This window comes from Pistacia vera, unplaced genomic scaffold (assembly GCF_008641045.1).
Source record: "Pistacia vera cultivar Batoury unplaced genomic scaffold, PisVer_v2 Contig195, whole genome shotgun sequence".
NCBI classification, from domain to species: domain Eukaryota; kingdom Viridiplantae; phylum Streptophyta; class Magnoliopsida; order Sapindales; family Anacardiaceae; genus Pistacia; species Pistacia vera.
The window spans coordinates 424,300-443,917 of record NW_022195996.1 but is presented as its reverse complement, the minus strand read 5'-3'; the positions used below and the strand labels follow the sequence as shown (position 1 = coordinate 443,917).

General features: G+C 37.6%; 3 protein-coding genes across 5 annotated transcripts; 1 reads left to right on the top strand and 2 right to left on the bottom strand.

The window, feature by feature from the left end:
• Window positions 1-27: 27 nt before the first annotated feature.
• Window positions 28-3,533, top strand: LOC116127726 (protein FAR1-RELATED SEQUENCE 5-like). Of its 3 annotated transcripts, none has more exons than XM_031413366.1 (3): window positions 28-2,416; window positions 2,871-3,080; window positions 3,442-3,533. In XM_031413366.1, the coding sequence occupies exons 1-2, from the start codon at window positions 269-271 to the stop codon at window positions 3,036-3,038; spliced, it is 2,316 nt and encodes a 771-aa protein (XP_031269226.1). In that variant the 5' UTR covers window positions 28-268; the 3' UTR covers window positions 3,039-3,080; window positions 3,442-3,533. The 3 variants fall into 3 exon arrangements, with proteins under 3 accessions (XP_031269226.1, XP_031269225.1, XP_031269224.1); XM_031413365.1 differs by having other exon boundaries at window positions 3,299-3,518; XM_031413364.1 differs by lacking the exon at window positions 3,442-3,533 and having other exon boundaries at window positions 29-2,416; window positions 2,871-3,270.
• Window positions 3,534-3,646: 113 nt separating this feature from the next.
• On the bottom strand, window positions 3,647-7,534 carry LOC116127728 (diacylglycerol O-acyltransferase 2D). Its single transcript, XM_031413370.1, has 9 exons — window positions 7,190-7,534; window positions 7,031-7,105; window positions 6,862-6,947; window positions 6,253-6,359; window positions 6,002-6,157; window positions 5,534-5,620; window positions 5,107-5,204; window positions 4,218-4,305; window positions 3,647-3,916 (listed from the first exon to the last, which is right to left on the bottom strand). Exons 1-9 carry the CDS (start codon window positions 7,369-7,371, stop codon window positions 3,815-3,817), a joined length of 981 nt encoding a protein of 326 aa, XP_031269230.1. The 5' UTR covers window positions 7,372-7,534; the 3' UTR covers window positions 3,647-3,814.
• Window positions 7,535-17,230: 9,696 nt separating this feature from the next.
• Window positions 17,231-18,472, bottom strand: LOC116127822 (vacuolar iron transporter homolog 2-like). Its single transcript, XM_031413486.1, has one exon. The coding sequence runs from the start codon at window positions 18,243-18,245 to the stop codon at window positions 17,274-17,276; it is 972 nt and encodes a 323-aa protein (XP_031269346.1). The 5' UTR covers window positions 18,246-18,472; the 3' UTR covers window positions 17,231-17,273.
• Window positions 18,473-19,618: the final 1,146 nt, after the last annotated feature.

Genomic DNA, 19,618 nt, shown 5'->3' with positions numbered 1-19,618 from the left:
AAGACTTTGGTCATTCTTTCCTTTCTCAGTCCCCTGATATGGTCTGCACATATCCCCTCTCATTCCCCATTAAAAGACCCAAAACCAAATCAAATCAAATCCTCCAATTACTAAATAAAATTATGAATGAACACTCTCCTGTTTCCGCAGAAGCTACTGAAGGATTACGTGATTAATGTTTACGGGTCAGTTGTGCTCTTTTCCTGTATCCTTTTATATATATATATATATATATTTAGTTTAATTTTCTGGGGTTTGATTAATTCCAATGGAGTTGATGCAAATGGAGATGCACACTCTTGGAGATGAGAGCATGAACATGTATGATGACAACCTCATCCCTCAAGATTCAACCCATTTCTCTATCTCCCTCCCTCTGCCTCAACCTCAAACTGACTCTAATCTCGAACCTTTTGAGGGTATGCAATTCGAATCTGAAGAGGCTGCCAAGGCCTTCTACAACTCTTACGCTCGCCGTGTTGGTTTCAGCACTCGCGTTAGTATGTCTCGTCGTTCTCGCCGTGATGGTGCCATCATTCAGAGGTCCTTTGTTTGCGCCAAGGAAGGGTTTAGGGTTGATAAAGATAAAGATAAAGACAAAGCTGGAAGTGATGCCAGGGTGAAGCGTCCTCGTGCTGAGACCCGTGTTGGTTGTAAGGCCATGTTGGTTGTCAAAATTCAAGATTCTGGTAGATGGATCGTTTCTTCTTTTGTTAAGGATCACAACCATGACTTGGTTCCCCCTGATAAAGTCCATTGCCTTCGTTCTCATCGCCATGTCTCTGGTTCTGCTAAGTCTTTAATTGATACTTTGCAAGGTGCCGGAATTGGACCAAGTGGGATCATGTCTGCTCTCATTAAAGAATATGGTGGAATCAGCAATGTTGGCTTCACTGAGCGTGACTGTAGGAATTACATGAGGAGCAGTCGGCAGAGGACTCTGGGAGGGGACACCCAACTACTTCTTGACTACTTGCGAAATAAACAATCTGAGAACCCTGCATTTTTCTATGCTGTTCAGGGTGATGAAGATCAGTGCATGAGCAATATCTTCTGGGCTGACCCGAAAGCAAGGACTAACTATACTTTTTTTGGTGACACTGTTACCTTTGACACAACTTACAGGTCAAACCGTTATCGCTTGCCCTTTGCACCTTTCACTGGAGTTAACCATCATGGACAGCCTATTTTGTTTGGTTGCGCCCTCTTAATTAATGAGTCTGAAGCATCCTTTGTTTGGTTGTTCAAAACATGGCTTGAGGCCATGTCTGGCAGGCCTCCTGTTTCGATTACCACTGATCACGATCGTGTGATTCGTGTGGCTGTTACCCAGGTTTTTCCTCAGACTCGTCACCGCTTCTGCAAGTGGCACATCTTTAAAGAATGCCAAGAGAAGTTTTCTCATGTGCTTTTAGAACATCCTAATTTTGAAGCGGAGCTCCACAAATGTGTCAATTTTACGGAGTCAGTTGAAGAGTTTGAATCTTGTTGGTTGTTGATGATAGATAGATATGATCTTAGGGAAAATGAGTGGTTAGAAGCAATTTATGCTGATAGGCGGCAGTGGGTTCCGGTGTATGTGAGGGACACATTCTTTGCTGAAATATCTATAACTCAACGCAGTGATAGTATAAACTCTTATTTTGATGGATATGTCAATGCATCAACAACCCTTCAGCTGTTTGTTAAGCAGTATGAGAAGGCTCTGGAAAGTCGTTATGAGAAAGAAGTCAAGGCAGACTATGATACCATAAACACTGCCCCGGTTTTGAAAACACCATCCCCCATGGAGAAACAGGCAGCTGAGCTTTACACAAGGAAATTGTTTATGAAATTTCAGGAGGAGTTGGTTGAGACATTAACTTTCTCAACAAAAGTTGAGGACGAAGGTGAAATCACCACATATCAGGTTGCTAAATTTGGGGAGAGTCACAAATCTTATAATGTTAATTTTAGTGTTCGAGAAATGAAAGCATCTTGCAGTTGCCAGATGTTTGAATTTTCTGGCCTCCTATGTAGGCACATATTAACAGTTTTTAGGGTCACAAATGTTCTTACTCTGCCCTCCCAATATGTTATGAGACGATGGACAAGAAATGCCAAGAGTGGTCTGGTATTGGAGGATCGTACCAGTGATTTGCTGAATAGTTCAAAGGAATCCCTTACAGTTAGATACGATAATCTTCGTCATGAGGCCTTTAAGCTAGTTGATGATGGACTTAAATCTCTAGATATTTACAATGTGGCAATGGGTGCCCTGCAGGATGCTTCAAGTAAAGTTGCACTTGCTAAGAAGAATGGTGGGAGAATCGCCGTTTCGAATAGAACTAGCAGAGAAGACCATCAGTTTCAGGGAAGTCAAACAAATATTACCACTTGGGATCATCAACGGGGTCTAGAGCAACCTGCCTCAGCTGTAAGTGGTTTCCTGCTACATTACTTTTATCAGCTGCATATTTTTCTCCTTCTTGCAATAACAGTGACTGCACAGTAAGCCATCTTTGTCTTGTCTTCTAATTGCTAGTTCTCAGTGTAGAAAGGATCAATTTTTATTGCAGCCTGTATCACCCACCATTCTAGTTGTCAGACAAAATGAGAAGAGGGTTGTTTACTAAATAGGAACCAATGTAATGCTATAGCAGTAAGCTAATATAGTTACCAAGAGACTGTTGGAATTCAAAGAGATCGTTTAGTTGACAAACTTACTTTAGGAACTTCTTGCGATAGAATGATTTTTAGCTCATAACAGTCCACTCATATGATTTGCTTGTCTCTCTGATTTTTGCTTCTGTTATCTTGATTCCTGCTTAACCTTATTTGTCTTACTAGTACCTTCTCATAAATTCTCATTGTCAATGTCAATATTGTAGGATGACCAAGATAGAAAAATCCAAAAATTATCCCGTCAGCTTGAGCGTGCACGAAGGAAATGTGAATTGTATCGAGCTAACTTGCTTTCAGTTTTGAAAGATATTGAGGAGCAGAAACTGCAGCTGTCTGTTAAAGTTCAAAGCATCAAACTTGGGATGAAAGATTGAGATCTAGTGATGCTTTCCCTCTTTTGCTTCATCAGCAGTGAGGTAGTACTTGTTGCCCACAAATAGGGAGATGTGTATATCACCATTACAAGTGTTTATTTGCAGTTCAAGATAGTGTGTTGCTTAGTCATGTTTATCATCTAGCTTTCTAGGCAGTGGTTAAGTATAATTAGCTTAATTTAAATAGAGTTGGATGTTCTTTCTTCTCTTTATAGATCTTTCTTTCATGGCCCCTTTCTTGATGTTTTTTCTCTTAATAGATCATCGTTTGACACTCCCAATCTACCCATTCAGCACGAAATTATTTGGAAATAGGACCTTTGAGGAATATGAGCAGTTGCCATATCAATGAAAAGTTGATGTCTGGCTGATGTTCAGCATTTTAAGATTCGTTTGGTTGCAGGAAAATTTACAGTAAATTGTGTAGAGATGACCATATTCAGTTTAAAGCTTCTGGAGCTCAACTTCATTGCATTAACTATAAAAGTGGTAGACAAAAATGGCTATCCACAGAAAGCGTTTAGAATCTTACAAGATCAAACTGTGGAGCAGTTGTCTGTGCACTTAAACCTCGTATCAAAGCATCAGTGAAGACACATCATTGGATATATCAAATCAAACACTTTTCAGGAGCATTTGAAGTTCCATTTTCTTCCTTAGCTCATTGAATACAATGTTGTGCATAAACTACAATGTTATGTATAAAGAAAGAAGTGGCACATAAATAAACATAATTATTCAAAGGTGAGAGACCATTTGAATATATTACAATCTGATCAAAGAATTTTTAAGTTAAGATTGGGATAGCCAACCCCTGCTTTGTTCCTTTCAAAGAGATCTTGAAGTGCTTCAATAAATTGTTTATGTACATCATTCACCTGCAATAGTGATGAAGGAAATGTTCACGACATACATAGTTACAATCAAATATTGTGTTAAATTAGAAATGGATTCCCTGAGAATTCCATAAGAGAAGCAAATTTATCATAAACAGCATATTTAGTTTTGGCACAGAGCAGCCGTCTTATCAGCAAGTCTAGATGACGACATGCTATTGTTTTAGGGACTACTTGAGAGTATCCAAATATGATGTAATTTTCTTTTCTGCTTAGTGTGAATGGTTAGTTATCTCAGGGAAGAAAACTACATTAAACCAGCAACTTGTGGCAGCATCCATACCTCTTCCATGGTAGGTTGTGGATTTTTCTTCAGTTCTATTGGTTTGCCCACCACTATATGCATTGGATGTTCATAGGGTATAGGAGATCTGCAAAAGTCACGAATTCAAATCAACTCTAGAAACTGACAACCTGCTAAACTCCAACATATTAATAGACATTCTCTAGCAAGAGAATGTGGAAGTTGTAGAACCAAAACGTCAAGTCATTAAGTCCCTAAACCTATTCCCTAATTGGCTAGCCTCAACTTACAGATTCCATATAATATTAGACAGAACAATAGCTTCCTTTTGCTTCAATGACATTTCTTCAATAATAGAAAACCAATTCAAGTAAAAAATGAATAATCTTCCAAAACTTGGTAAAATGGGAATGTTATTGTTCCTCAAGCTTCACTACACAATATCCATTGTGAAATTTATGTTTTCCATTGAAACAGACACACTGACAACTTTCTTGTGCCTCCATTTTCGATGTACATGGTACAAAGAATTCAATTCCCCAGATTTCATGCAAAGAAAATATGAAAGACACAAGATTTGGCAAGAAAGATAAACCTTTGAGATATGTAATACAACCTTCAGACCGGGGAACATACATAATGGGAAGGAGTGTTAAAGGTACAATACAGACAACACCATGATAGAAAGGCTTTCAGATGCTATATTATAAATTCCAAGCATCAATATTTCAAAGTTAAAAGTCCACCCACTAATACAACAAAATCATATTAATATTTTGAACTACAAACACTTGATGCAAGAGAAAATGGAAAATGATAATGAATTTTTACTGTACAGATACCATTTGCAAACAACGAAATGATGAATTGCAAAATGAGGGTATTGTGACAATTATAATTCATAGACATATATAGAATTCATACGTACCCAAAAAGTCCCCAGAAGTAAATCGGGGTGAACTTGATGGCTCTAGCAAACTGGAGGAACAACTTCCCACCTGGCTTCCACCATTTATAGACATATGACTGAAGCACAAATGTAGAGAAAAGGTAAACAATTAAACATCATGGGTGATGCCTCACGCATAACAGGGATAAAGAGAAAAATTAATCAGATGAATAATAGATCAAATACAAGAGAAAATTCTGATAGTAATAGGAAGAAATAGATTAAAAAGGCAAGAAAAATCAGCAAGTGATCACATTTGTTGCACTACCACCAGCCCTAGGATGAGGATTCATGAAGAAAACCATAACAACAATAATGCAGGTATCACAAAAACAATGCCCAGGGAGATGAACTTCGCATAAATACTGCTTAGTGAAAAAGGAGGGTAAAAAAACAGAACCAATACCTGACCAAAACAAAAAACTGGAACCAGGGGCCGGCCCGTCTCCATGGCTATGCGAACAAATCCTTTTCTTGTCTTAAGAAAGGCAATCTACAAACAAGAAAAGAACTAATAAATACAAAGAAAACTATTAGTAAGAGATGTGCACTTCCTGAGTGTGTTTTTGATGGGGTGGTTTGAGAGAAATAGAGAGAAAGCTGTAATACTAAGAGAAATGGCTATTCTTCCTTCTAAAGGAAGGTATACATGTTAAATAAGCCTATTGGAGGTTTCAATAGCAAGAGGCTAATAATAGTAGTACGAGAACATAACAACTTAAACCAAACTTGTAAAATTACAACACCTGAATTTTCCCCATAGGATGCCAATGCCAAGTAACAAGGAACATTATATAATTATCCTAAGTCCTGACACAAAAATGAATGATAATACATAAAATGTAAGAGTAGAGAAGATCTAATAGAGTAATACCTCCGAATCACGTTCCATGTGAAAAGTCTCTTGTACTCCACCAGGCACTACGACGCAACTATAACCGGCAGCCAATAGAGAAGTGAAATTTTTCTTTGTTGCTGGTGTAAGGCCTAACCATGTCCATATATGCCTCAGAAATGGTGTGTAGAATACCTAGTGATTCATACACACTTTAGGAGTCACAGATGGTAAATGAATGTTCTATGAAACATATACATCTACAAGAGTACAGGGAAAAGAAATCTTACAGCGCTACTAGCAAGGACCTTTATTTTTTGGAGAGGCATGAACCCTGTATGGTCAGCAAGTGAAACAACCCCTATTGGCAAAACCGAATGAGGCTCATAACCAAAAACTGCGTGAAGCACAAAGTGAGACTATCAATTGCTAAAACAAGAAATAAATTAACATCAGTTATTAGCCTTACTACAAAGTTAGAGCTGTACAAAAAAAAGTTTCATGATTGAATTGCTAATTCAAAGCAGCCCAAATGAAGCACCTCAACTAAGTGAGTTTAGTCTAGGTCATGATTACCCTTTAGCGTGCAGTTGGGTTACATCCTGATTTTTAAGGAAAATTAAAAGGTTTAATCTTTTGCTGATGCTTACACCTTGAGTTAATGGAGACTACCAAATCTTTGAAGTATCTGGCGAGCCAACTGGAATGGTAGATGTTGTCTAAAGATAGTTGTAGCTTGGGCCCTTATCATTTTAAATGACATCTTGTATGACTCTCTTTAGCAGCTAGATGTTATATGAAAATTCATTGATTAATTGATCATTAAATTTATATGGGGGAATTTTCTTGCACGAAACACCTAGCAGTTTGATTAAATGATTGAAGTAAAGGGAGAATACCATAAGCACGATCGGGATGGAAGGTATTGAAATCCTCAACATGTAGAGTGACTGGAAAATAACTGCATGCATGCTTACAGATGTACCTGGGAATTGGAATTGAAACTGAAATTGAAGAAAATAGCTGATAAACAGAAAATTAAATTGAAATTGATGGAATTAAAAGTACCTGGACAAGCGTTTGCCAAATTTGCTATGTTTATCAATGGGAACAAACATAAAGACTAATAGCAATCCAAACACGCTGAAGATGAAGAAGAATTATAGCATATTAAAATATTAATTAAATTAAAATCAGTATTAGGAAAAGTAGGGAGAGAGGACGTACATAAGCGATATGGAGAGAGGGAAGAAAAGGAGGGAGACAACAACCAAAAGGACATTGAAATGGATAGCTCCCAGCCATAAAGCCAAAGCAAAAGTGGAATGTATTGAATTGGATTCAAATATTTCGTCTCCTCGAAATTCCCGATAATGTTGCTCTTGCTGTTGCCCATCACGTTGCGCCATCACCTGAATCTCAATCTCAAACTGAAACTGAAACTCACTTTACAACACTGCAACTAACAGTCTTGAAAACTCATAACTGTTCTTCAAAAGTCCAAATCCACTTTTACTGTCCTTTACGCGTTTATGATAATCATCGTCATCGTCCTCTCTCGAGGTTTCCGCTCCCATTTTTAATTTATTAATTATAAAATAAATAATCACCGACACGCTAGACCACCATATCATTCCCTACACGTACACCTTATCACCGTTCAATTGATACACATATCATATTTATTAAATAGAGATAAATCTCGATTCTTCGATAATCAATACTCGACTTAGTGATTGGTAAGGTGCGGCGTAATTTATGTTGAGATGATACGTTTCCCATTCTCAATGATTTGATTTCACACCACGTGATTAAAAAAAAAAAGGGTAAAACCCATGTGCCCACAATCCCAGTAGATTACATGTTGGTTTGACTGGTTTTTCTATTCTCCATTGTTCTATTTTATTTACTTATAAGCCAGACATTTGTTCATCAAAAGCAGAGCAACTAGCATCAACATCCCATTTTCTTCTTCTTCTTCTTCTGCCTTTTTGGTATCCTCGTGATTTTAATTCCAGGGTGCTCTCCTGCAATATTTTAATTAGAATGCTTATTACACAACTAAAACATATTTATCCCAATTCCAACTTACTTGTTTTTCTTGGACTTGGTGGGTGTCAAATATGTCCTTATCATCCCTTGTCACTATGCCAAAACTTGATTTAGGTCCAACTGTGGAACAACTTGACTTTGATGTGTTTCCTACTTCCATCTCTGGGCTCAACTGAATGGAAAAAACAAAACAATCATTTGAACACCATGACCATCTGCAATACTGATAAAAAAAATGTTCAATTATAGTAAAAGCAATGTATTTTGATGGTACGTAACTTGTAATACTCGAGACTCGAGCATGGTTAGTAGCTCCATCAAGTGCAGATGACAAACTCTTGCACTCGTCTTCCTTCTTCAACTTTGTGATCACAGGACTTGAAGAATGCCTTTCTTCCAACAAATATACCTGCATATGTAATGTGATCAGCAAGATGACTACCATCAAATCTGACTTTATAAAAGATTATTACTTGAATGATAAAGAAACATGTGTTACCAAGCGATCAAGGCGATCCAATATTGAGAGAACGGGCTTTTCTTGATGTTCCATGATATTGAATCTCTTCGAATAATGATAATTTCACCTCCTCTACAAGTGGAACAAATCTGGGACTCTAATACTGTCAGAGTATGGCAGGAAGAAAGACAGAAGAGGTCGAGGAATAAAGATGACAGAGTGCCTAGAAGATAAAAGAATAGAAGATGAAAGAATATTTCTTTTCTGTATATTTCAGTATTGTAATGTGTTCAATTTATACAAGATTACAAATGTAAAATATGGAAATACAATCAAATACCATCAATGTAATTACATGAAATCTGTAACTATAATTCCATGAGTCAAGCCATGAATCAAGCCAGAATAGTTTCAATGTATAATTAAGCATGGATCACATCACTCTATAATAATCACATTTCATCACTCCCCCTCAAGCTTGTGATTTTAAATGTCATAAACTTCAAGCTTGAGAAGAAGATAAGAGTGTTGTCTACTGTACAATGGTTTTGTGAAGACATCCACTAGTTGTTCTGAAGTACGGATATGTAAAGTCTTGATTATATCTTCTTGAATTTTTTCTCTAATGAAGTGACAATCAATCTTTATGTGCTTTGTTCTTTCATAGAATACTGGATTGACTGCAATATCATTTGCAGTTTTGTTATCATAGTATAAATGAACAGGTGTCTTAGTATGTACGTCCAAATATCTTAGTAACCCAAGGATCTAGATGATCTCACATGTCATTTTAACCATTGCTCTGTATTCAGCCTCTGCTGATGAGAGAGATACTGTTGATTGTTTCTTTGTCTTCTAGGAGATTAGTGCACCTTCGAGTTTTATACAGAACCCGGTGAGAGATTTCCTTGTCATGGGAAATGTGGCCCAATTAGAGTCACAATATGTTGTGACATTTAAGTTTCCATCTCGAGGCAAAAGAAGTCCCAAGCGAGGACATTCTTTTAAGTATTTGAGTACCTTCATTGCTGCATCCATGTGTGATTGTTTTAGCCCATGCATAAATTGACTGAGAATATGGACCGCATAGCTGATATTAGGGTGTGTCATGGTAAGGTAAATTAGTCGCCCAACAAGTCTCTAATAATGTGAGGGATCTTGTAGTGGCGAATGTATTTCTGAGGATGGCGTCCCTTTATCATACTCTTGAGTGGTAAGCTTGATATTCTGCTCGATTGGAATAACATTTGGTTTACATGCTGCTAACCCAGAGTCTGATATGAGTTCAAGAACATACTTTCATTGACTTAAGAAAATGCTTGCTTAAGATCTAACAATTTCAATCCCTAGAAAGTATTTTGGCTCACCAAGATCTTTAATTCGAAAATGCTTATTGAGATGCACTTTCAAACTTTTGATTCTTTCTTCATTATTTCTTGTAACTAAAATGTCATCAACATAAATGATGAGTGCAATAAAAGATTCACCTTTGCACTAGGAGAAAAAGGCATAGTCATGCTTGGATTGTACAAAACCAATGTTTGTAAGAGCCTCTGTGAACTTTTCATTCCACTGTCGAGATGCTTATTTTAGACCATAAAGAGACTTGCGCAGACAACATACTGTGTTCTCCCCCTGTCTGCGAAGTCCAAGCGGAAGATCCTTATATATCTCCTTATGTAAATCACCATGAAGAAAAGCATTATGAACATCCATTTGGTGTAGGGACCAGTCACGAGCAGAGGCAATGGATAAAAATGACCTTACAGTAACATGTTTGGCAACGGGTGATAATGTTTCTTGGTAATCAAAACTTTCTCATTGTGTGAAACCTTTTGCCACCAGTCGAGCTTTGTTCGATGGAACCATCTGCTCGATATTTGAGTTTGAACATCCATTTGTAGCCAATGGGTTTCTTGTGAGTGGGGCGAGGTACCAGATCCCAAGTGTTATTATGAGCTAAGATATTCAGTTCATCTGTCATTGCTTTCTACCACTAAATATGTTGGACAGGTTCTGAATAGCTGGACGATTCATGATCGGTAAAAATTTGGTTGATACAAACACTGTGTTTAGAGAAAGACAATCATAATTGACATAATTGGAGGTTGGATATGGTGTACCTAATGAATTTAACATGGTGGGGCAAACATAATATGATGTCCAGATAGATGGTTGGGTGGAACGAGTTGACCATCTTTGAGGATAAACTGGAGGTGGGATAGGAGATTCTGTTTGTGTGGTTGACGGTAATTCAATAAATGGAAGGGAGACTGTTTGTGGAGATTTGGGAGTAGGTTGGTGCTGATGCTGTGGTGTAGTTTCTAGTATGGTAAATTGGTAGTGGGGATAGGAAGTATTGCAAACTGAAGGCCTGTTGGAGATTCATCTTCAAGAAACATGGGTGACTTAGTTGATGGAGTTGGAGTGTCATCATTTGTAACAAAGGGAAAACTGTCTTCATGAAAAATGACATCTCTAGAAATAAAAAATTTATCTGTAGTGGGGTCATAGAGATGATATCCTTTTTGTAACATTGGATATCCCATAAAAAAACACTAAGTAGATTGTGGTCCGAATTTGTCATGAGGCCCAACAATTGCAGAATAACAGAGACAACAAAAAACTCGGAGATGACTAATGTTGGGTGCTTTACCAAACAATACCTCATAAGGACTTTTCCTACCAAGGATACGGGTTGGCATCCGATTGATCAGGTATGTGGCAGTGATCACACATTCTCTCCAAAATTTAATGGGAATGTTGGCTTGGTGTTTTAGGGCTCTGGTTACTTCTAAGTGGTGTCTGTGTTTTCTTTCTACTACCCCATTCCGTTTAGGAGTGTATGTTCAAGAGCTTTCGTGTAGAATGCCTAGTCACAAAAACAATGAGGAACACTAATGACTAAAAAATTCCCGACTATTATCAGTTCGAACCCTTTGAACTGATGATTTGAATTGGGTGGTCACCATGGATATAAAATTCCTAATGTGAGTGAGGGTTTATGATTTTGACTACATTAGAAACGCCCATGTGCCCCTGGAGAAATCATCTACGATGGTGAGGAAAAACCTAGACCCATCATGATTTTGAGTGTGATATGGACCTCATATATCAATATGGATGAGGGGAAATGGCTGTGTGGTAGTAGAAGTGCTATGAGGAAAAGTGAAGGAAATATTGTTTAGCTAAAGGACATAATGGTCATTTTGGTTGAGGAATGGATGCAGTGTGACCTAGTCTTTGATAGAGACTAAACGAATTTTTATTGATATTTGTATCACATTAAAAAGTTTTATTGTTTGTAATACAATGCAGAAATTTATCGGAAGAACTATCGGAAAGCCAATAATACAGGCCATTAGTTACTCTACCCAAGCCCATCAGTGTCCCAATCAAAGGACCCTGAAATTCACATGTATTAGAGTGGAATTTTAGAATACAATGATTATTAGTGCAAATTTTTGAGACAGATATGAGGTTCAGTTGGAAATCTGGAACAAATAGAACATTCTTAAGGATGAGATGTTTACTAAGTTGAATTGTTCCTATACGTGTGGCAGGTGCTATATTCCCGTTTGGCATGTGAACAGAAATGGATGATGTGTTGGATTTGTGGGTAAAATATTTTTGGTTACAAATGATATGATCACTAGCCCCTAAATCAATAATCCAAATATCATCTTTAATTGAATTTAAACAATAAGATGTACCTACGTAGGAAGTAGAGGACGTTTGTGGGAGTTGATTCATCATTTGAAACAATTGATTATATTGTTCTGTGCTGATCATGGGTGTAGAAATTGCATTTCCAGTAGGAATGGTGTTGACTTGTTGAATAGTTGAATAGTTGAATCACTAGATTTGTCGGTAGGAGGCCCATGTAATTTCTAGCATTTATCTCGGGTGTGACTTTGTTTTTTACAATAGTCACAATTTTTTTTTTTTTCCTAGCTTTGTGTGACCTGGGTCCATTTGACTAGTTTGATCCGTTTTACCCATTTTGCCATGTTGACCCGGTTGGACTATTGTACCAAGCTAGCCCATTTGGCCTATTTTGCCAATTTGAAGTATTAAGTGTATTGGACCCAGTGGACCCCAATGATGATGTGGCAGCATGTGGGCTGTTGGATTGGTTATGAAGAGAGATCAATTGAGAGCCGTTGGATTGATGCATTTGATTTGGATCTTTGGTTGGTTCATATAAAACAAGAGCTTGAGAAATATTGTGGAACCCTAGCTGCAAGTCTTTCTTTGCAATTGGAGCACTCAAGCCATTCTGGTGAGAGCCAACGAAGGCAACAACGTTGCCAAATCGAGAGCCATTCACGACAACACGTTGTTGGCTCTCTTCCTACACAACAAGCTGAAAAACCTGACGAAGATCTGGTGGGGGAGCTGCGGCAAGGATCTATGTCTGAAATGCCAAAAAATCTTCATTGAGACCCAAGAGGAAACAACTAAGTCGTTCTTGCGTGAATCCTCTGAAATTGTGTGAGGGTTGTTGGCGGTCCTTCAAGCTTTTCTTCTACAACATCTAATTCATGCCATATTGAAGAGAGTTTGTTAAAATATAAAGTCACAATTGCATTAGCTTGATTGATTTCGACGAGTTGTTGCCGGAGAGTGTAAACTTTGGCCAAATCGAGTTTTCCATACATGTCTCTAATGTTTTGCTACATTTCTATAGCTATTTCAGTCAGGGGCAGTCCAGCCACCACTTTGGAAGATAGACAGTTGTTGAGCCAAGATCTCACGAGCACATTGCTGATAATCCGTAAATTATACAGTTTTTATTAGACCTTTTTGTCGGATTTCAGGTACTTTCTAGTGCATTTTGACCTGAATTGTTGCTTAATTCTTTACTTTTCGTGTTTCAGGTTAAAATGGACATTTTGAGCAAATAAGGACAAAATTGGATAGTTTTGACTCAGAAATTAGTGGATCTCAGAAGATAGGAGAGTTCCAGAGCAGGATAAAGCACGATGAAGCTTGTTCCCAAGGAAGAGCACCGAGAATCGAAGAATCGAACGAAGAAGCAAGCAGAGTGGCAGTTCTGTAATTTTAGAACTTTTCAAGAAGCTTCGCCCCAGCGAAGGAATTGTCTTCGCCGCGGCGAAGTAAGCCAGGGACGATTTGGATTGCTTCATTCTTCGCCGCGGCGAAGAAGAACGACAGTCATTTTATTCAGTTTTGTTAAACGCACAGTTTCGTGTTGTGCGTGTTTTGGCTGGGTTATTTGGACTAAGTATAAAAGAAAAACTTAGCCTTTTTCCCAGGGGTCTTCATCTTTTTAGGGTTAGCTGCTTTTACATTTTTCTTAGTGAAACTTTGAGCTTTTTGGTTTGTTAAAGGGAGAAGATTCGGATTTTGACTAAAGGATTCATCTTTTGGGGAGATTTCTTATCTTTCATCTCAGTTTCATTATGTTGAACTTGTTTATTTCCGTTTTTATATTATTGATTTAGCTATGAACTAATCTATTTTGGGTTAGGGTTTTGATGGTAGTTTGGATTTTAAATGGGTTAAGTATTTGATTGTGTTATTTTCATATGAATATGATGTGGTTGTGTGTTACTCTGATTTTTAATGCTGTATGTGATGAACATGATGAGATTGAGAAATAATTCATGTTAGGCTTCTTGGGTAATCACCATTATAGTATTGGATGCTAGAGATAGATTCAAGAATTAATGAAATCATATTAGGATTCTTATGCTTAATGAGTTTAGAATTATTAACCTTCAATTTGTTGGGTGCGAAAAGTTAATAAAGATGAATAGGAAAACATAGCCCGAGAGGGTATGTTTAACATATTAGTGAATTCGATTTACAACCATTGCGCATGAATGTGAATGCAGTGTAATTTTTAGATTTAACCCATAAAAATCCAAACGAAGTCAAAACCCTACCCGTTTTGCTTGAATTGATATTCCGTGTTTTCATATTGCTTTCTTAATTAAGTTTTAAATCTTGTTTAAAATTCATTGTTGTTTTTAATTAAAATTTGCTCCCACCAATCCAAAGAATTCGATTGCTTCAACTTGATAACATTAGGAAACTTAGTGCTTTGCTAACAATCCTCGTGGGAACGATATCCTACTCATAATTTTATTACTTGAGCGACTAGTATACTTGCTACATTTTTGCATGTTGTAGTAAACACGCATCAATTGCACCTATTCCAGTGATGATGAAGAGGTGAATCCAGAGGTGGTGGTGGGATGGTGCCGTTGACAAAGCCTTCTTTGTCTTTAATGACGAGGGCTCGCTGAAAATCTCTTGCCCACGTTGAGTAGTTTTTGGATCCGATTAACTGCTGCTTGATGAGTGTAATTTCTGATCCATTGGAGGTTGGGGAGAAGAGGACATCACCTGGTTCAGGGCGGTGACCGGTGGGTTGAACCATTTGGAAGGTGAAAGGATACGGTATTGACCCGTGGGTTGATGTGAATCCAGGTTGTGACCAACATACCATAGGGAAATGAGTTTGGGCCTGTTGTGAGAGTTGGGCTGGTTGTTGCGGTTGAGCCATTTGTGGGATTTGTGGTGTTTGGGCTTGGGCCTGTAGTTGTGGTGTTTGAATTTGTTTCATTGTGCGTTGGTTCAGCAATACATGTGTTGGTTGTCATTGAAGTGTTTGATCTGATAACTTTCTGGAAATTGATTTTGGTGATTGACGAGTGGAATTTTGAGAGAAACTAATAGAGTTTGTATTTGCCTTTGTAGGGACAAAAAAATAAAGATAAAGTTGCGGAAGCTAAAGGAAGTGTAGTGGCTCTGATACCATGTCAGAGTATGGCAAGAAGAGAGGCAAAAGAGCTCGAGGAATAAAGATGACAAAGTGCCTAGAAGATAAATGAATAGAAGATGAAAGAATGTTTCTTTTCTGTATATTTCAGTATCGTAATGTGTTCAATTTATACAAGATTACAAATGTAAAATATAGAAATACAATCAATGTAATTACATGAAATCTGTAACTCTAATTCCATGAGTCAAGCCATGAATCAAGCCAGAATAGTTTCAGTCTTTAATTAAGTCTGGATCACAGCACTCTGTAATAATCACATTCTATCAAATACCAAAGCAAGATCAGAGAGTAAAGAGAAGTTTCATCCAAAGTGATGAGGATGTGAACAAGTACAACATGCTTATAATTAAAATACCAACTAGAAGCTGTTGATAGGGGAACTTAATTGATAACCATCTCGCCATAACTTCTTGTCACCATTCACACATTTTTTATTTCTTCATATTTTATGCTTATCTAACTATTTGCACGTCTTTTATCTCCTTTAGTAGTCGGTTTCATTATCCTTTGTATTGTACATAAATGAACAAGATATAGCTCATTGACTTCACAAATGTGACAAATCACCATTCCAGTTCGCCACCGCAATCCATTTAGAGGGCGTTTGGTTGACGGTAATATCAGATTATTGGGATAATGTCATCTTATATTACTTGATTATCACGTTTGATTGTGAAGTAATATAAGATTCCGGTAATCTTCAAATACCAATAGTAGTCACTATTAGTAATATTGGAGGTAATCTGATTACCTCCATTTTCTTAGGTATTCTGAGATTACCAGGGTTATCTTTTTTTGTTACAATTTTATCCCTTATTAATAAAAATTTTGGACAATAATGCCCTCATTTTAAAATAAATTTACATTAATATCCTATTTCAATTTTACCCTTATTTAACTAAAATTTTGGACAATAATGTCCTTGTATTTAAAACAATTTACAAACCACTGCCACTCAGCCACCACCACCATTGCCACCCAGCCACCACCGCCTACAGCAGCCAACCACCATGGACCGCCTCCGAAAACCCGCCGGAGTCCAAAAAAAGAACGATATTAAGTGGGAGGCTCCGGGAGTCAGCGATATGGCCGTTTTCGGCCATATTGATGGCCGAAAACGGCCATATCAGGCCAGATTTGGCCGAAAATGGCCAGATCTACTCTGGCCATTTCCGGCCAGATCGGTGGATTTGGCCATTAATGGCCAGATCCCTGGCCATTAACGGCCAGATCTGGCCTGATATGGCCGTTTTCGGCCATCAATATGGCCAGAAACGGCCATATCGAAGCCTTTTGGTCACAGTGAGTTGCTGATGGGGACTTTTGGAGACTTCCGACGGTGATCTGCGGTGGCAGCAGGAGGTGGGGGTGATTTCGTAATAAATTAAAGTTTTATATAAGCAGATGTGTTTTAACTAAATCTGAAATATTGGGGGTTAAAAAAAATTATTCAAAAATTAATAATAAAAATAATATTATATTAATATTTGTAAAAGGGACAATTTAGTAATTTAAATAACATACCCACCAATTTATTCCCCATAACCAACCATATTAATATAATATACCTACCAACTAACCAAACACATTTTCTTAAAGATTCCCAGTAATATTTCAAGGTAATCTATCTTTCCAGTAATTCAACATTCCCAGTAATCTAACATTCCTGAACCAAACGCCCCCTTAGTGTTGGTATTATCCAAAAAAATCCCTTGTAAATTGCGATTCAGTTTTTCATGGGATGTAGAAAATTGGGCCCGATTTCTTGAAGCCTGCTTTATCGAAATGAATTGTAATTTATAAAAAAGTAAATACCCAAAAATCTATCGAAAAAAATATAAAAGAGCAAGTATGAAATTATTTGATGGAAATATTCATTTCAAAGATAAATTATATAATACCCAGATAGCACAATCATCTTCACTTTAGGTAATTAATGCATTTAATACAACAAATCATAATGCTAATGCTTATCATTACTGCCCTTACGATCTACTATCAAAAGGCTTAAGCAAACCGTAAGTGATTCCCATGGCAATCCATCCTCCAACCAGAACTCTCGTGGCAGATATTCTGACGGATGAGCCACCGAGGTGAGCTCCAAAACACCCAAAAAGAACCAATGCTATCGAGCTAAGTATTGCAATTACCACAATCCTGATGAGATATGAAGCAAAAAGTATTGCCGGCACCAAAGGCACAAATGAACCGCACAAAAATGCTAGAGCTGATGCAGTGGCCGCCTTTAACGGGTTAGGTAGCACTTCCTCTCCCTTTTCCTCCCACAATTGCACAGTATTTGTTACAGCATCTTTTGAAAACGATTTGACTGCTGGAGAAGTTATTTTTGTTGTATTTGTCTTAGTAGAGTTTTCTATAATCACTTTCATCATAGGAGATCGTCCAGGAGAGAAAATTTGGGGCAACCTGGAGGTCCTGGACTCAGTAATCATATCCGATGACATTTTTTGACAACAAATGTTTCTTGTGGGTGTCAGCACATTTGAGATGCCCAAATCTGTCTCACTTAGCTTAGTTTCCTTAATGGTAGTTGAACTGGCAGTGATATCCAGCTTGATCACATGGTCATCTTGTCCGGCAATATCGGTTTCTGAACTGCAGTGAGCAGCAGACGCCTTTTCGATATCTCTTTGGGTTGAAACGGAAACAAACTCCCCTACAGCCATGCTGCAGGCTCCTGCAATAGCTCCAGCTAGTCCAGAGAGGACCATGGAGCGCCGATCCTCCTTTGCTGCACCTACACCAAGCATCAGTGATGTTGTGGAAAGCAACCCATCATTAGCTCCTAAAATGGCAGCTCGTATCCACTGACCTTGTCGCACTCGTTCCTTTCTTTGATAGTTTTTATGATCAGCTATATGAGATTGAAGTGTTTGTGGGGAAGCCATGGAAAGAGGGTGGTTGGAGTGTGGCTTCTGAAGTTGAGACACGCTCATGGCACGTGGTGATATATTTATATATATATATATGGTTGAGGGTGAGCCGCTGGATTACATTCCATTCCAACAGAATGGGGGATCTTAGGATATAGAGATGCTTAGGTGGTACCGTGAAAAGTTACAAACAAGACAAACAGGAACAATGAGGAACGTTGAGGTCTAAGGAGCAGCAGACGACTCTACCCTCAGTTAACAATGACTATTCTAAAGTCTAAACGTCTTCATTAGCCTGACCCTTTTTCGTATCTCAGGTACTTTTCTCAAGAAATCCCACTAATACTCTCAGCCTGCTAGCAGAGTTTTGACAACATCATTTCCCCCCAACTAATGACTTGTGATTAATAGCTTAATTCTCATTCAAGCTTCACTGTTTCTTCTGAATTTTTTATACAAACATAAAACCTTGATATCATCACTGACAAATGAACTTGGTGCGCAACCAGAAAAAAGCTAAGCACATGAAAACAAATAAGAATTGGAATGATCAGCATCAACCAAACACCTCCAACATAAAATGAATTAATTTTATCAAATCAATATACAAACGTGACATGATGTAATTAAAGGAGTCATAACTAAATACATGCAGTATTCAATACATAATGTGTCGATCATAAACGATTTCGCATATGGAGCATTACTTAATTCATTAACTCACTGTAGTGGCATTATTCACAATATACTTATTCATGATTGCAAAGAATACCAAAATGTCATACTACCGCAATATAAGAAAAGGATGATAACTGCCGAATCTTGATACACAGAATAATATCTCCTCTCTTACCCAACTTTTGTTGTCAATTATGAGCATTGGGTATGATCATACACTTATACAAATGCTAATATCTTGGCAAACTAGAAAATGTGCCCAGTCCACAGTTCTCTGCCATGTTAATCAGATCTAAGACAGTTCCTAAAAAAGATCTGCGCATCCAAATACAATATCTCTTTCAGAAGGAAATTGATCTTTACAGTTTGATAGTTTAAGTTATTTGAAAAGGCCAGAAAGGATAATGAACTCCTCATTACTCTAAATACATAGTGCGTTACCCAAATATGTTTGAAGGCCTCTTTTTACAGAGTACAATAGTCCAACGAACTTGATCTCCAATCTTTGTAATAGCATAAATCATTCATCAACTACAAGCAAGAGAATAACTTAGCATTTTCAGAAAACAGAAAGCACCTATCCAGATGATCTTGCCAATATAATGCCGTATCCTCAGCAACAAAAAGTAAAAGCTCATTTATATGATAAACATCCAATTGTAACCTAAGTCATCTGAAGAAGATACCCCTAAACCTCACTAAATCTCTTTAACAGAAATATGCACAAGCTTGCATGATTTTGGTCTCCCAACACCAAG

Bases quoted from the DNA above. Each gene is read 5' to 3' on its own strand.
- LOC116127726 (XM_031413366.1), top strand. From the start codon at position 269: ATGGAGTTGATGCAAATGGAGATGCACACTCTTGGAGATGAGAGCATG. The intron at 2,417-2,870 runs GTAAGTGGTTTC...TCAATATTGTAG, and splicing joins TAGAGCAACCTGCCTCAGCT to GATGACCAAGATAGAAAAAT.
- LOC116127728 (XM_031413370.1), bottom strand. From the start codon at position 7,371: ATGGCGCAACGTGATGGGCAACAGCAAGAGCAACATTATCGGGAATTT. The intron at 6,948-7,030 runs GTACTTTTAATT...TCCAATTCCCAG, and splicing joins TTTGGCAAACGCTTGTCCAG to GTACATCTGTAAGCATGCAT. The intron at 4,306-5,106 runs GTACGTATGAAT...TGACTTTTGCAG, and splicing joins TACTTCTGGGGACTTTTTGG to ATCTCCTATACCCTATGAAC.
- LOC116127822 (XM_031413486.1), bottom strand. From the start codon at position 18,245: ATGAGCGTGTCTCAACTTCAGAAGCCACACTCCAACCACCCTCTTTCC.